The sequence below is a fragment of the Anarrhichthys ocellatus genome, unplaced genomic scaffold (genome assembly GCF_004355925.1).
Source record: "Anarrhichthys ocellatus isolate YVR2014 unplaced genomic scaffold, GSC_Weel_1.0 scaffold3, whole genome shotgun sequence".
Taxonomy (NCBI): Eukaryota; Metazoa; Chordata; class Actinopteri; order Perciformes; family Anarhichadidae; genus Anarrhichthys; species Anarrhichthys ocellatus.
In genome coordinates this window covers 5,948,133-5,965,933 of record NW_022280033.1, presented here as the reverse complement: position 1 = coordinate 5,965,933, position 17,801 = coordinate 5,948,133, and the positions used below count along the sequence as shown (strand labels likewise).

Genomic DNA, 17,801 nt, shown 5'->3' with positions numbered 1-17,801 from the left:
ACGTATAAATAAATAACTCCACATTCAACAGTTGTTGAGTGATGTCCACTTGAATGCATCAATAATCATTAATCGTAATCCAATGATTTTAAACTTGTGCTTTAAGTAGCCTATATATTAATGCTACTACATAACATTTTAAATGCAGGATACAACTTGTACTTGTATCAAAGTATTTCTGTACTGTGGACTTGATATTTATTTTCTAAAGTAAATAAAATATGAGTACTTCTTACAGCACTGTGATCATTACTTGACAGCTGTGGTGTGGTATCCGTGCACGCGGTCTCTTATTATAGTCTGACGTCACATCAACGGCTAGCCGGAAGGCTGACGTCTACAAGCTTTATTTGCATATATGGTGAATGCAGCTTTTCGAAACACGTCGACTCAATTAACTAACCGAAAAAAAACGGTAGACATGTAGAGAACTTCCCCAAAAATAGTACACAGATGTAGACAAACAAACAAGTACTTTGAGTTTAGCACTGATTGTCACCCTTTGAGACCCAGGTGGTGTCTGTGAACGCTCCGCCCAGCTGGGAGCGAGAGGACGGTGTCAGATAAAGTGCTTTGGGAAGTCATTCCGCACCGTGTGCTCGTCTGCTGTGTTCAGTTCATGTTCAAGATTTGGGACTATGTTTTTGTATGAGGATTTCACCGCATTTACACGTTCGTTTACTCCTTCCCCGTCGCTTTACGGGTAGCGCGCGGGGTACCATCGCGTTCGTTGTTATTAACATCGTGACGGTTGAACTAACGGCTCAGTGATACAGTAGCTTCGGGCTATTTTTGACCTTAAAGTGGAAGTACTTTATGGAAATGCGAAGAATTCCCACCATGTTGTGTGTTTGCTTTCCCGGTTAGCTCGTCTTAACTGTACAGGACTCTACATAGTTACAAAGCAGACTTTATATTAATATATATATATATATATATATATTAAAGCTTTTCATTGGACTTTGCTATCTTTCACTACTTCAATGAACCATAACGTTCAGAGACAACATGTCATTCACAAGAGAACAATCGGACTGTTTGCTGACTCATCGTTGAGGCTGTAAACATGCTTTAATTCAGGTAAGTGCAATCATGTTGCACATGTATCCGGTCACTTATGCCTTGTTGTGATTGTGAAATTATGGGAAGACAATTCAATTTACTGTGTAGGCAATGTTTACTGACTTTATATATATTGTACTAATAAACCCTCAGTCATAACATGCCCTGGAATAAGTTACTGTACCATGAATGAGAATGACTGGGCCTTTATGTATTGAGCATATTCAAAAGTTGCATGTTATATAACAACATATAGCAGCAGTTGTGCACACTGATACCATAATGTAGATGCATTGGAAGATTAATGGAGTGTTTCTGCAGTGCTTCACCGTGTCAGACAGTCTCTTGGCTCTGTAGTTAAAGACTTGAGGGGAACTCAATCTTGTCTGAGAGACACCATTGAGATGGTTGCTCCTTGTGCACATGTCAGGATTAAAGGGTAACTCAAGATGCAAGCTTTCACTCTCCACTCAGACAGGAGTTCAAATTTAACGAGGGTTTTTATACTATGCAGAAGTGCAGCCTCACATATTCATATTTTTATACCACAACTGAAGTTGCTGTCAGTCAAGTCTCATAACTATGTGTGTGTGTGTACCGTTTTAGGCTGTGATCTATTACAGCCCAGACGGTGCAAAGCGCCATGGCATCAACGTGCTGGCACAAATTAGGATAAGGCATGACTAATTGCCCTTAGTGTAAGTGAGATGGACGTCCCTGGTGTTTTGGGTAGGGTAGGGTAGGGGGGGGTGTGTGTTCAAACACACACATACAGGCAGAATCCATGTGTGTGTTCCTCAGGCACCTGTTGGCGCATAGGTCCTGTAGCGCCACCTTGGCTGAGGGTGTGTTTACAATCAGATTCCCCCCCCCACCCAACAACAGCTGAATGTCTCCACTATTTGGACCCCCCCAAATTGCAGTTCAATATGTGAGGGTTTTTCCCAGACTGTGTGTTGTCTGCCTGTCTTCCTCTGTGCCCTAACCCTCTACTGACTAGTGTGAAGATACACTTCATGCCCATTACCCTGTGCATAGTACTCATTCCTGAGACACTGTAATATGACTTTGAGGGCCAACAGATAAGATGTCAAAGTGTGTGCTCGCATGATGCTAAGATTGGCGACTTACAACACAGAAAAGTCTGGAGTAATTTGTCTGGCAATGCCAGAAATCACAGACTCGGGGAGTGTAGATCAAGGTGAGTGATACACAACCTTTTTCAAACTGTCAGACATGAGCTTTCTGCATCCTTTACACGCTGGGTGTTGTATTTACTGTGAGTTGTGCTTTCCTTCTCATTTGTTGTAAGATGAGGGATCTAGCTGAGATTGGGGCACTCAAGTTAATGCAGTGTGCTTCTAGTTTTGTGGATGTTTTCATGTGTGTGTGTTGTGGTGTACTTGATTTTTACTTAGACTTTTCTCTGATCCTCCTTGCCCGCTGCTCTATCATTGGAGCTATGCTTAGCCACGCTTATCAGTCGGTAAGACCACAGATGTTTAAGGGCTTGGAATAGCTCAATGTGTAGCAGAGTGTAGACATCGGGTCTCAGATGCACTGACGGCGTCCGAAATAATTGACAGGAGCTTGGGGGCAGAAAAGTCCCTCAAAGATCAGGAAATGCCATTTGAATAAAAATAAAAAAAGACTTCTCTATACATTTACAATCTCCTTATTTGCATTGTGATAACGGCACATTGGTTAACTGCTCTATTATATCCATTTACAGCCCTATTGCAGTAGATGGAATGGGTTGAGTGTGTTTCACTGTGTGCAAGTCCCTCAGTTCTCTTGCTCCAAATAGTGTGTTTACACAGGAGTCGTGGTGAACATAATGCAGGTATGTGGCAGCAGATGTGTGTCATTATTGGCTCGATGACGCCATGTATTGTTCAGACACAATGAGCAGTTGCTAAAAACAATCTGGCTGTACCTACACATGTCGTAAACACTTAAATACAACACTTTTGATAAGATCAGGGGCTCATTCATGACATTTCTGTCGGGGGGGATTTAGCTTTGTCCTTATAGTGACCTACTGTCATGTTCTATTTTCATAATAATAATGTGCATCATTGTAAGCTTCTATACCCATGGTGCACACACACAGGTGTATTTACCTGGCCTGATTACACCTTGTGTGTGGGCGTGTACACTGACTGTGCATTGTTGACGTTGTCCAACTTCCGTCTCCGCCTAATAATATAGCTTTAAATGAGTGTGCATGGCCTTCAAGTAGGAATTAATTAGATTAAAAATTGACATTTTGTATGTACATTTATCAGATAAATTGAAGCACATAAGTCACATTCATTTCCTGTCATTGTCGTCGTTACTTTTCAATTGACGGTACTTCATAAGAACTGTTTCCTGTACTGAGTGCAGATTCAGAAGCATGGTATTTTCAGCACGTGTTCCCACGTGACCGATAAAAGAAAGTATGTGTCCCTGCTTCATCCAGTTCCTCCGTGTCTTATTAGGTCATGAGGGGTGCTCTCCTTAAAACCTTTACGTCTCATTCAATAATCCTTTAAGGCGTTGAGTCATGTGACATATAGAGTCTTTATGTGCTTGGGATAAAGCCGTTGGTGTGTGGGAGACAGAGAGGGTAAAAGTTTACTTTTACTTGCACAAGCGTGACGTTTATATTCAAATACTGTGTTTGCATGGCGGGCTCAAACTGCAGCATTTATCGTCACCGTGTAATGGACTTCACTGCGCACAATAGCCTTTCTGTGCTCAAAGCGATTCGCACAGCGGGGTTTATCTGGCCTCAACCGCCACCAATGAGTATTCAGCCAGTTTACCCCAGGGGAGTAGAAAGGTTACTCTATTGTATCAGACGCTCTTTTAGATGGGTTCCCTTCTAGTTTCATCGGTTGACTTTATAGCTCTAATCCCTGTGAGAAACGGGACACAAAGGTATGGCGTTTGATGGATGTTAACCCCGAACTGTGGCCTTATTTGATACGAGGAGGCCGTGTTCTCCCCCGGCCTCATGTGAGACTGTTTGCTAGTTACTGCAGAAGCATGCACTGCCGAAGAGGATAATTGAGAGATGGGGTGAACAGGAAGGAGGCACAGGAAAAGAGGGAAGTTGGGCAGAGAGGAAGTAGTGCATTGTCCATTCACAGAGGATGAATCCACCAGGAACACCATCAATTTAACGCTTATAATTTAGGCTATGTTTCATATTCAGGGCCTTACCAAAGCCTCGTCTCTCACCTCTCATGACAGGCCTGTGTTTCGCAGTGTAACAGAAGGTATATGAGCCGGAGATGATTCAGATGAACTCGCATGTCGGTTTGAAGAAAAGCCGTTGATTCAGCAGAAGGTTATGTGATGTCATTGTTCTGGCATCAAAGAAAACTTTGGGGGAAGGCAGGCAGTTGCTGAACTGGCCGTAACTCTACGTGTGTGTGTGTGTGTGTGTGTGTGTGTGTTCATGAATCATGTGAGAAAACATGCTTCTAAAGGCTTTATCCTTCACTTAAGGGGCTCTAATCCGATGCATGTGCCTTTACTTTTTATAATCTAAAAGCATGACACTTCAGTTAAACGTGATATTGTGTTTCGTATAAATGTTGTCAAGTTCTCAGCATAGCTTTGAAGCAGACTATTTATTTAAATGTTATACCATGCCAACAGTATAACTTAATAACAGATCATAGAATATGCTTTCACAACAGCGTGACTTACTCCCAAGTTGCTGCCAAGATACATTTCAATAGATATTTTTCATAGATGATTTCGGCTTATCAGGGAATGTTTATCGGATCGCACACATCCGCTCACCTGCACTGACGGGGTAACGCTCCTTGACGGTCACGTTACATGCACTCGATTCTTTGTTGACGAGATTAGTGCCGATATTCCCCACGGGATATTTTGAGTCTAAACCGAGGCTGTACCCATAATTATAGAAAAAAAAAAAGATCTAATTTGTAATGTAATCTTGATTGTTTGGACTGCAACTCGGGATTGCTTTAATAATTGATTTTTGACATTTTGCACTTCAGACGGGCTATTATATAAACAGCTTGTATTAATTGATTTAATGCGATAGAAATGAAACGACTACAGATGATCGACAGGGAAAACACCTTTTGATAGTTTTAATGGTTTTACAGGTATAGGTCAGAGTAAACGATCATTTTAATTTACATTCATTCAATTGATTCTGCACTGCTGATCCCACTGAGAACCAACACTCCACTTTGAGGGTCTGTGCAGCTCTCGGCCACTTTCAACGTACCTGTGTGGTTTGCTGGACCTCTAAACCAGTACAGATTCACATAACAACTCATAAACCCAGCACATCAGCTCAATAATAACCATTCTTTGCTAGCATGTCCAGCTGAGAGTTGTTTACTTACATGTATATATAAAGTGAACTTCTCTGCTCACCTGACATAACTCCAAAGTATTGCGAGGCAATGGCTACAAAAAGATAACAGTTAATGCCATCAGAAAAGCTGGCCTCGGGCTGCTGTCTGCCCGGCCTTCGGCTATCATCTACACAAACGACTGTAATGACCTCACTGACGGTGATTGACACCTGCGCTGTAGCCAATCAGAAGGTGAGAATTAAACGGAGCTGTCGAATGCCCTGCAGTCCTCTCAAAGTGAGGTTCAGGTGAAGGCCGAGGAGAGAACAGATACTCTCCCGTCTGTCCGTTCAGGGCGTACAATGAACGATGAAGCAGAGAGAGGAGTGGTGTGAGGAGAAACGTGATTATGGTGATTGGTGCGTGGACATCTGGGCGGCTCAAACGGGGAAGATAATTAGATTCTGCCAAGTCCTGCCATGACTTCTACTGCTCCATCACACCTCAGAGAGAGGGCAGGAGTGTTATTCTTATGGATGAGGACGGTTCGTGTCACATGTATGACTCATTTTGGTTCAGACTTTCTCTGTCACTATCTTGGTTCTGTGCGTGCATCCTAAATGAATGCAGCACCACACAAAAATATCTCTCTCCTCCTTATCATTGAGTAGGAAAATGAAATGCATCTTATATTCAACAGCTGTCTTTGATTGAAGCTTGTTAATGGAAGCCGAACCTGAAGCAATTTAAAAGCTGAAGTATTCCTTTGACTTTATTGCTGCTGGTGTGGGTTACATCAGACTCCCTGCTGGGATTTATCAGGGCGTGTACCGACAAACGGGAGATATGGAGGAGCCGGCAGTGCTCGTATTGTTTTACGACTGGCACTCAGCAGAAAACGGTTGACTGACTGGAACCAGTATGCTGTCGACCATGAAATGAGTCGGAGGAAATTGAACTCGCATTGAATCTTTATGAGAACCACAACAAACTCCTCTTAGCTGGAGTGACTTTTCATGTGCAGCTGAGGGCCCAGGCAGGGTCCGTTTCCCTATGTTATCCCCTCTGGTGATCCTCTGGTGATTACGGGGGCTGCAGCATGCACACTGGAAATTGCTACTTTGGCTTGTTGGTAAAAATGTCTTGAGCTGGGAGGATTAAGTAGCTTTAGTCTGTAGACTTTGTACCATATTGTGGATAGTTGATCAGCCTCTTTCCCTGCTGCAGATAATCTCATTTGTACTGGAAATGGGTCTCTGTAATGTGTTTCTTCTCTTCTTTTTAGTGTATTTTCCTCCAAAACATGATTTCTCCTCACCCACTTGCAGCACACTAGGTGTGGCTCCTAAAAGATGCCCTATCAAATATTAAACACACCCATAAAGGCTCTGTTCTCTCCACCCACACACCCATCACCACACACACACACACACACTTGCAGGGAGAGAGCCAGGCAGCAGACAGATCGACCTCTGAAGAGTGTCTTCCTGCTGCTGTGCTCTTTCTTTTGGGTGCTACATTACTTTCAGGTTAGATGTTTCAGAGTGACATGGCAGGGCGTAGCTCTGACTCCGGGATGAAGATGATCGGACTAGTCAACACAAGTTCACTGGGTTAAGGTAATCTTTTGTAATCTACTTTTCTGTGGTGCGTTATGAGCAATCGTGTCTGTGTGTTACTTCCAACATGCAATGAGTACACACTGTAGTTGTTCATGTAGCACATTACCACACCTTCTCTGTCTTTCTTCACTTCTCTCTACTCTCTCTCAACAACACTCTGTTGGTCTCTGCCATTTGATCTACCACAGTTAGCGTACAGCATTACCAAACCCTCTATACCGTCTCATTGGATTAGCATCACGTAGCATCCGTGCAGCCCAGACTATTGCTTTCACTCAATACACATTAGCCTAGCGTCAGTGTTGCTTTCATCCCTGTCTCATTCTATTAGCCTGCTCTAATGGCACTCTGTTAATCTCTTCAGGGGCAGAGCTGTGGCCCAGTACCGCTCAGACCAGATGACGGGCCTGGTTATTACTCCACTGGGACACTGGACTCCGTCAATATATGGAAATGAAGCTGCACTTTGGTTTAGATTCAGTAGGAGGTGAGAAAGTCATTTGGGCTTCATTTGATTGTCGGGTTGTATTTTTAAAGCCTTCATCCATTCTCAGAGCAGAGACTTTGAATTAGATATCATCCGGTCTACATATTTTCTTTAAAATAAATGGATCTGTACTGTTGGTTAAAACAAGCCTTTGGCTTTGTTGGGAGTCTCCACAGAGGAGAAGGACACGGCTCTTATGTGTGTGTGTGGGTGGTCCTTTATCTTGTGTAAGTGTGGAGCCAGCTGGATGACAAACTAGGCTCTTCAGACAGGGCTTATATAACATTTGATCCATATAATTGATTGGTTTGTCGCTATGAAAGACAGATTTACCACAAGATGGACAGAAAGATATATAGAGAGAGATGGAGGTAGGGAGGAGTTGCAAGTTGCAGCTGCCTTCAACATCGTACTATTTATGAAACCGTGCCACAAGAGTCTTCATCTTCTCTCGCTCACTCCAGCCATCCGTCATGTGCTTCACTCCACGCGTGGCTGTCTTCATTATGGAGGTGAATCACAGTCCATGATGGTTTGAATTGCTGAAATATAGTGATTTTAGTTTAATAGTTTGTTTGTTTTTTTCAAAGGAGAAAGCACTCTTCTTCTTAAGTCTTGCTGAAGCTACTTTTTGTTTGGATTTTCAGCCTCTGCAGTTACACACACTGCTGTTGTATTTAGGAAGCTATTCTGAACATTTAACTATAATTTACCACTCTACACAGGAAATATGATAACAGCTAGGAACAAGGACAGCAAAGCTGGGCAAATATATACTGTATATATATTTAATGCTTTAAAAAGTATTTGGCACTAATGTACACTAGGGGTGTAGCAGTCAGTACACAGAAGTCACAGTACGCTTTACACCCATGTTTATATACAGCTTTGATTTCAGTTTCTGATATTGTTTGTTTTCTTTTGAAATTGCTTTTTTTACATCTGGCATCCCTCACTCTGGATCCTTCTCTGGGGTTTCCACAGTCTCAATAAAGTCAAATAAAAATCCTCCCCTTCTCATTCTTTCAAAATTGAATGAAGGAGAGTTAAGAGAGAAAAGGTGGATGAAGCCTGACGTTCTGCTGTCAGAGACATTGTAGTGGGAGAGAACTGTGAGCATTGGGAGATGGGGTCAGACACAGCAGAATAGAGGGTTTACTGTGTGTAGTAGAGCACATTCATTCATGACCCAATAGATCGTAGCCCTCGGCCCGTCGCATCCTATCTGCATCCATCCTGTTACTCTGGAAGAATGCATCTTTGTAGTGTGTGTGTGTGTGTGTGTGCAGTTCAAAAGTGAAAGCTTTGCCAGAGGAGTAATAAACGTCCGTATTCTTGCACAATCCAATTGTTCAGCCTTTCCTGCGTCTCTGCCAGGTGCGTTCTGTCTGGCTGTCCTCTGAGTCGGAAATGAAGTAAGGCCAAATAACCTCACTGGCAGACAGACGGGAAGCTCCCATTTCTCTGTCTGCAGAGAGTAAGAAAAGATGTCATCTCACCTTCCTGCTCATTTCACACACGGGGGATGACTGCTGAGATGCTAATATGCAGGTCTAGCAGGAGATCTCTCTGTGGGAGAAGCCTGAGGTTTTGTGTCACCGTCTCTTCACGTCTAACTCTATTTAACAGTAACTGTCTGCATCTCTGTGCATTCCATTGTGTGTATTGTTCGTCTCCCTTGACGGGGAGTGAAACCGCGGCGAAGCTGTACAAGCACCGGGTGATATTGGAAGTTGATCTCGGCCCTTCGTCAGTTCTAGGAAACAGACGCAATCTATAAAACATTGAGGTTTTGGGGAATCGAGATACAACTGCAATGAAGAATACAAACAAGAAAACAAAGAAACTTCATTGTTATATCTGTAGATTTCAATGTTGAATCGGGTTAAAATGAATCAACAGCTCTTAGGCTTGTTCGACTGTCTCTCATTGCAGTGTACATCATTTGTTTTTACTGGAACGTTATGTTTTCACGATATACAGAGGTATGATTACAACCCTTACTTCAGTCGGACTGTGTCTCTGTTGTCTTTACATTATTTATCTTTTTACACTGTTAAGATTTCATGTTTTCTTTCGTATGCAGTGCAGAGGCACAAAAGGCACGTTCTTTGGTTGATAAGGGTTTAGTGCAAACCATTTGCTAGATGTTAGTGAAGCTCTGGTCTATTTATTTACAGTTCTATACTCTGGGGGGGGGGGCTGGCCTACAGATATGAGCGTTTGACAGATGGCCTGCACGGTTTACTGCTCTACCTCTGAATGTGTGTCAGTCATTAGAACGCTGTTGTTTATGTGTGGTCCTCTGGAGCTGACCTGTGTCTTTGTCCCAGTATAAGGGATCAGGGCCGGGCATTAACCTTAGTGTGTTTCTAGCACCGAGTAATAGAACCAAGATACTTTCAAGACACATTTACTGATTTTAAAATAATAATTTCTTCAAAGTGTTTACTTAGTGCTTGCACTGATGAATGTATGTGGCACTTTTTTTTTTACAACAAAACTTATATATAACAAGAATTGAAGCTGTGGATTTCTGGTGACTTGCACCAGCACTGCAGACGGCCGTATGATGAGTGAGATGACCCAGATGAATAAACGTTGGCAGTGTGTGGATCTGCCACGCTGGACGTGAATGAAAGTTGAGAGGTTGTGGGTTCATTCACAGTAGCAAAAAAAACAACCCCTAATCGAATTGCTTCCCATTAAACACACACATAGACGCATACATTCCCCCCCCCCCTTCCCCGGGGCAGAGAGGCTTTGGTTGCCCTGCCTGCACATGCTGACCTGATTTTGTGTGTAACTGTGTGTTTGTTAGTGCTCGTGCCCATGTGTGTCTATGCAATGGATTAGGATGGTGGCATAGCCAGACTTCTATGGCAGTGGCGAGTGTGTCTCTTTTAATTGTAGACGCGTGTGTCTGCGCATGGGAATGTGGGGCAGTGTGGAGTTCTTTTTTTTTTTCCCCCGATTAGGAGACCCACATTGTAACACAACACCCCTCCCCCACCCCTTCAAAATTGAAGTATCTGCCTTTTGTGTCTTTGTGCCAGTTTGTCAAAGGATTAACTCACATGTGAGAAATTGCTCGATCTACTGTGGACGAGCAACACAGCAGGCATTTCTTAAAAGTTAATTAATGAATGTTTGATGCAACACTCATTTATTTTCTACCGGGGTGAAAAAGTCTACAGACACCTTTTTAATAACTGCTTTGCTCCCTCATGCAGATGGATCACTTTCTGCTAAGCGCACCAGCCATCTGGATCTCACTAACTTTCCTATTCATAATCTTCCAGCACTAGCCAGATGGATGTAACACGCAGGTGCACCACAAACGCATGTACACTTGTCACATGGCTGATTTGGAATTGAATGATTTTATAACAGGAAGCGGCCCCGTGTTCTCCCTCTATTGGCTTTACATGCTGTACGTCCTCCATTCACTATTCATAGTGCTGGCCAGCTTCCCAGCGCTGGTTTTTCTTCTTGTCCTCCAGGCCTTGTCTGTTTGCCCGTTGTTTTGTTGGCCAGGCGTGTTGGCGCCATATCCTGCAAAAACCTGCGCCAGCTACAGGTCATGTGTAAAACTCTTCCTTTTATTTACCCTCAAGTTTTCGGAGATTTTATGTAATGATTACATTATTTCAAACGAATCACAACAAGCACACTCTTCAGTTTCCTGCACTGGATTTAGTTTCATACAGTGGTGCCGTCTACTTTGAAAATAGTCAAGTACTTAGAACATTGTTTAAGGAAGAGACATCAGATTCATCATGTGTGATTTAAAATTTGTGGCCCTGTACCAGTTGCATGCAATTGAATTGGCCATTGTGTCTCTCACATTACCACGTGGAAGCGTCATGCCAGACTTTCCGGGACAAAGTCTCAAGTCACCCTGTAAGCTTGCCAGATTAATCCCTAATGCTCCTCACAGTCAGCGATCTTTGAAAAGGAGAGAGACATGCAGCCACTGCAGGAGGTGGACAGGACGAGCTGTGGTATTATTACTGCTTATCTTTACAGATACATTACAGATCAGGGCATACGTTCACAAGTGTGTGTCTCTGCGTTTGCTAATGTGTGTTTCAAACTACATTTGAGTTTCCTCTTTCACTCAACCTGTAATGGAACTTTTCACAGTAGTGTTTTTTTGTCATCAACAGGACTATGTTAACCAATTAAAGTAAGATATAAAGATGCTTGTCAGTGTGTCCCAAGTCATGGACACTTAAATCTAATCTGTCTGTCTTTTTTCTATTCTTTCCCCAGTTGAGTGTGATTTCATGTTCCTCCATGCCTTTGTTGGCATCTAATGGAAGAAAAAGCACCCACCAAGTCTGCCATGGTATCTAGACTGCCTAAGTTCGGTGGACGCTCCTCAGCTGGTGGTGCTAGCCCTTTGTACAATGGTTCCACACAGCCAACCACCCCTACCCAGGATGGTAAGACCACTCCCCCGGCAACACGCCCAAATGGTGTAATCCGTACCTCTCCTTTTTCACTGAAATGGAAGAGAGATGAGGGGACGACCCCCCCGAGCCCCACCACCCCAGCCAGCCCTGGAGATGGAGTTGAAGACGAGGCTCAGACACAGCTTCCCTCATTGGCAAAGGAGGTAAAGAACGGCTCTCCGGCGACACCCAAGATGCGGAGGTCAGGTGCTTTGATGTTGGCTGTCTCCAGTCCCAAAGCCATCCCTAAGCAATCCTTGAAGATGAGTCCCAAAGTAGGGACCAAGCTAGGCCGAAGCCCACTGAACGGCGGTCCTAAAATGGGCCATAATGGCTCCAGCGTTCCTGCTCGAGCAGGGTCGGAGTCCCGCCTTGCGCGACCAATGTTTGACTCCAGCTCTCCCCGCAGTAGCTCTCAAGACAGCCTGTCCCAGTCCAGTGACAGCCTGAAGACCTTGGCCCAGGACAACATGGTGCGGTCAAACAGCTTCACTCACTTTAAGCAGATTCCCTCGCCCAGCAGCCAGCCCATGATACGGTCCTTCTCCTTTAACCGGGCTGTGGAGTTAGCCAAGCCTCTGGCAAACACTCAGCTCCGGCCTCCTCGGAGTAGTTACCTCAAACCCCCTCAGCTGAGCAATGGTAGGGTGAGTTTAGGACTTGGAGGCCTGCATGGAAGCCTTGGAGGTTCAGGAGGTCTCAGTGGAGGACTTCAGTACAGTAGACCTCCTTCAGCTGCCTCCTCTCTGCCCACCCTCTCGATCCCCCCAGCACCCAACACTCCCAGCGCTTTGAAGAAGCCACTGCTCCCCAGTTGTGTCCTGACCAAATCACTGGGCGGCAGTCGGGGGGCTTTGGGTTTCAGGCTGGCTCGATCTGGGCTGCAAAATAATCTTTTTCCAGGAAGGGTCAAGGGGGATATCAGACCTTCAGCTGCCCCTAAATGTGCGGGGCTATTAGCGATAGCAATAGACATTGAGCGGACTGGTGAGGCTGACAAAGCAGACTCCCAGAGTGACAGTGATGGAAGCTCTGGAGCAGGAAAAGGAGGAGGAAGTGGTGGGGTTAGGAAGAGCTCTGGCCAGACAGCCGGCGAGACTCTGGAGGACATGTCCTTATCTTCGGCCTCATCTCTAGACCGAGGCGACACCAGTGAAGAGTTTCTCGATGACTTTGACTGTGTGGGCGATGTGTTCAGTGATGTGGACCTGCCTGACAACAGAAAGACTGGCAGCACTACTCAAACCCGCTTGCACAGCTTTCTCAATGAGACCCTTGACTGGGACTCTATGGATCTGGCAGGTAAAAAAAAAAATGATTTAAAAGGAAATTCTAGTCAAAATGTGTTACATTTGTGTCAGTTGTTCAGTACAGCTTTTGTATGTCTTCTGCAGGGCATAAAGAAGAAAGCCCGATGCAGGACTCCCAGGGACCACTGGTGTTGTCTTCAGAGCAGAGTGATGTCCTTCAGGCTTCGCCTGTGGAGCTGTCCACCTCCAACAGCTCTGGTGGAACCTACATGTGGGATGAAGATGGTCTTGAGCCCATCGAGGGGCCTGGGACACATCCGTGTGACAGCTTTGATGATTCAGAGCTCAACAGCATGGTGAGTCCTAGATTCCAACTTTCATTGAATTGTGACATAAATGTGTACAAAAAAAGCATAACCTTTGTTAATTTGGCCGTCCTAATATCCGGTCTTTCTTGAAACTATTTCGCCACTGGTTCCACTTCTTGCCACTGCCTTGACTAATTAACGTGAGGTGTTGAAATCAACTATATCTCAATTGTTATTATTAAACTGATAAGAAAGTGAGCACTATTGTTGTAACGTCTGCCAACAAGCTCCCCGTGCTCTCCACTCTTTCTTGCTTAATGCCAACTGGTAGGTTGCTCTGTAGCATATTTCACCAAGGAAGAGGGATGGAGAGCATCCAAAACCGTTTAGCGAAGATAAGGTTACAAAAGCTAAAAACTTGAGAAATTGATTGCTAGTTGGCAAAGACTAGCCCTGACTGAGAGAGTTGACAGAAATGTGAAAGGTATGACACCCTAAGAGTGGTCTGATACATATTATAAAAAAAACTCCTTTCTGGTGTCAACCAAAAGTCACTCTCTCGCCTTCAACTTGTGTCATCACATCACCCTAATCCTGGCTTCTCTCTGTTGACTCCCTGTTCTTTTTAGGATTGATGTTAAGATATTACTGATCACTTTTAAAGCACTTCCGGGTCTGGCCCCTAAGCTACATAGCAAGAAATGTTGACCCGATACGAGCCAGCTTGCAAACCTTAGATCCTTCTGGCTTTTCCAAAGTCGAGGCTTAAAACTAAAGGACCGTGCAGTTTGCCATCAGGGTCCATTTGCTGTGGAACGACCAGCCTGGGGAGATGAGGCTTGCAGAATCAGTAATCTCTTCTAAATCACTTAAAACCCATTTTTATAGACTTGCTTTATGGGATGTTGTCTTTTTATCATCAGTCTATCGTCTTCTTTTGCTTTTTTTTTTTTTTTTTGCGCTTTCCACTTTATTTGTATCTATTTTATTTACATTTTTTATTGTTTGTACCTATTGTAGTGTTTTATCTTTTCCCTTAGTGTTCTCTTACTCTTGTTTGGCTTTCTGTTGTTGCATTGCCTTGTATCCTGCTTTTACTTCGCTTTGCCAAAGCACTTTGTAAGCTCCTGTTTTTTAAGGTGCTGTATAAATAAAGTTCTTATTATTTTTCATACAAGAGTTCAAGCATCCGCTCAAAAGACAAACAATGTCGGCCTGTAATATACATTTCAAAAGACGAAATGTACATATTGTTGGCTTCAGGAGCCAAACCTAGATTACCCTCAATCACACTGCATACTGATGAATATATTTTACTCGATATGAATTCCATGGGTGTGATAAAGCTTATGTTTGCGTGCCCTGCTGTATCACTATTATACTATTACATATGAATTTTAGGTATTTTTATCCGTAAAGAATATAGATATGCAGTATTATGCAATCGTAAGATCCTTCTCTTTGGTCTGTGATTGGAAAAGTTTTTTAAAGTTGGTCCATCAAAGTGTTTGACGTGCTGTGGACAGTAATGCAGGTCCTGCTTGTTATGTCATTAAGCTCAACTTCATTTAGTAGAAGGTTGACTTTGTTCAGCTAATAGACTTAGGGGCCATTATCACATGTATACTGTCCTTGTAGACCTGCTTACAACTACAGGCCTTTTTTTTTAGCAGTTTAGCACAAGTAATTCCTCCTTCCTTCTATAATTGGGGATTAAACTGGCAGAACAAAAGACTGAAAAGGAAAGCAAAACTGTCTAGAGGTTTCTGCCGACTCTCGCTGCCGCTTTCATGCCAAGGCCTCTCTCTCTCTCTCGCTGAGAGCAACGCTGACCTGGCCCCCAACTGCATGTTAATAGCATCGCTGGCCTTCCCTTCGGCGCTCTGTATTCCTGTACGACGGCACCTCATCTCAGGAATGCGTAAAGAGCTTGAAATGAGCAGGATTATAAATGATATAATAAGCTTTATGTGTTTACTGAAAAGGAGGAGAGAGCCGTGTGTGTGTTGTTTAGCAGATTAGTTGAACCGTCATCATGGGGTAGACTTGTTTCGATGTTTTGAAAGGGCAAAGTGTGATAGACATTCCGTAATAGCAGACTGGAGACAATAGTGGACAGTAACGTCTTTAAGTGTACTGATCTCTGGTCAGAGAAGAAGGGAATAGTATTAGTCCTTGCTTTAAGGGAGGGAACGGTTTGATGAGTGAGCGGGCGCTAAAGAGGAAAAAGGGAGTGAAGACTAGAACCTGAAAGAGAAAGGGAGAGATTTACTGTAGTGACTGATTGCTGATCAGCTCTAAAGGGAGCGGGGCGTTTGATATATTTCACTGAGGTATTTGATTAGAGTAAATGAGCCCACTTACTGTAATTAAATGCACTAAGCTCTCTCTGTCCCACCCCTTTTACTCCTATTTTCATTTCATCCATTTGAATTACTAACTGTTACTCAGTCCTATACCTTGTTCACTGAATAAATATTCCTGAGTAATGAGCAGAAGAAAAGCATGAATATAGTCAAAAAGCAGTGTCCAAAATGACTTATCCTGCGTTATCTATGGGCATCAAACAATGTATCAATGCGTTTCTTTTGTAGTATTTGAATACAATGTATATAGTTTGCCAGGAAAAGCTACTCCTGCTCTGAATTTGATGCTGCAGAAAAAGAAATGCAGGGTAATTAGGCCCAATTTTAATCTTGTAAAAAGGCAAGGCCATCATGGCTCCAAGCCAAAAGAACAATAAACACTCTTAAGAAAGACTGGAACTGCTGTTTATAGCATTTGTGTAATTAAAACCCTCCCTGTGTTTGTTTGTTGGTATGAGAGAATGAATTAGATATTAACTAAACCTAGCAGGTTTAGTTTGCTGTGCTGCAGTGGCACGCTCGGTCCACTTGGAGGCGCTGTGTATCCTTAAGACGACCCGACGTGCGTGTGCGCGCTCGTGTTCCTGGTTTGTGTGTCCCAGTATTTTTCTGGCTATATATGGCTCTATCTGCATTCTTATGCCTCTGTGCAGAATATAGGAGTGGGCTACCTGAGCTGATAATAACATTCTCATGATGCACCGTGCAGCTCGGTACAGTACCGGCTTTAAAAACACTGGCATTGTGAAACACAGGGCCACTTCTCAGTGACTGCTGATGTTTCCCAGGCCTCGGCGCAATTTTATAATGCGGTGCAACAGCATCAGAAGACCCGGGCACAATTTATATTTAAATGGTTGAATTATTTTGAAGTATTCACACAATCATGCATAGGGTGTGGCGGAGGAATAGCTTTCTGGTATTTACATAGGGGTGGACACAATAATAGCAACACCTGTGCAGTGAACTACAATAGCTCTGCAATACATACATCCTCTGTGAAGCCTATGATATTCCATTTCTTTTGAAACTGTGTCTGAAGGTTGTTGTGCTGTTGGAAGGCTTTATACAGCTAAGCCGTTGTCTCCCCTCTGTATTTGCCTCTCAATTCAAGGCGTTTGCAAATATTAAGATATAAGTTTTAATACGACATAACTAGAATCAACACCTCTACCAGATCTCCATCAACCACATTAACACATTAGCAGTCTCAAACGTTGTATGCATTGCAGGGTTATTATATTGTATTGCTCTACATTACCGTCACCAGCTTTCATCTTTACATGACCTCAAACTGTATGGTCACACTTAAACAGATAAGTAACTTTGAGAAGTAGTCAAACTTTTGCTGTAAAGTTTCTGTAATTAGAAGCAATACATTTCCCTCTGAGTTACAGCCCAGTATCCCTCCACGCATCATGAAACCTTGCATGGAAACCGCCTGAACGTTTCCCTTTTGCCTTTTATAACTCTGTCAGTTTGTATCCCTTCTGCTCTTGGATAGCCTAATCCTCTAGTTCTCCCTTCACTTCCTCAAAGCCACGGAGCTACTGCTGCCTCTTATCCCTGATATATTTATTTTGCCTCTAATTTTAGTTTTTTTTTTTTTTTTTGTTTTTTTTGCCAGGTAGAGACAGGTCAATTCATTAGTGTTTAACTTAGTGAGGTACTTAAGCCTTTTGTCTGCAGAGTGCTTAGCCATTTCTGGAACATGCTGCCAGTGAACCGGCTATGCTGTTGCATTAATGAGGCTTAATAGCTGACCTGCTTTTGTTTGTCTTGATTTTAAATTGACAGCAGCAGCCCTTTCCAGATAAACAGTATTGTTTGTGAACCTGTTTTGAAAGCATTCATTGCTTTCAATAGAGACCATCACACACAACTTGTGTCAACTGCTGTCTGAGTCATTCCCAGAATT

General features: G+C 43.3%; 1 protein-coding gene across 8 annotated transcripts in view; it reads left to right on the top strand.

Moving 5' to 3' along the window:
- Positions 1 to 557: 557 nt before the first annotated feature.
- The window catches only part of ccser2a (coiled-coil serine-rich protein 2a), a 43,144-nt gene continuing 25,900 nt past the window's right edge, over positions 558 to 17,801 (top strand). For 3 of the 8 annotated variants that reach the window (XM_031875012.1, XM_031875001.1, XM_031874991.1), the window contains exons 1-2: positions 558 to 13,261; positions 13,354 to 13,565. In XM_031875012.1, coding sequence (XP_031730872.1) covers positions 11,821 to 13,261; positions 13,354 to 13,565 — 1,653 coding nt within the window. In that variant the 5' untranslated portion in view covers positions 558 to 11,820. The remainder of the gene's footprint in view (positions 13,262 to 13,353; positions 13,566 to 17,801) is intronic. The other 5 variants (XM_031874974.1, XM_031874983.1, XM_031874967.1 and 2 more) reach the window with 5 other exon arrangements.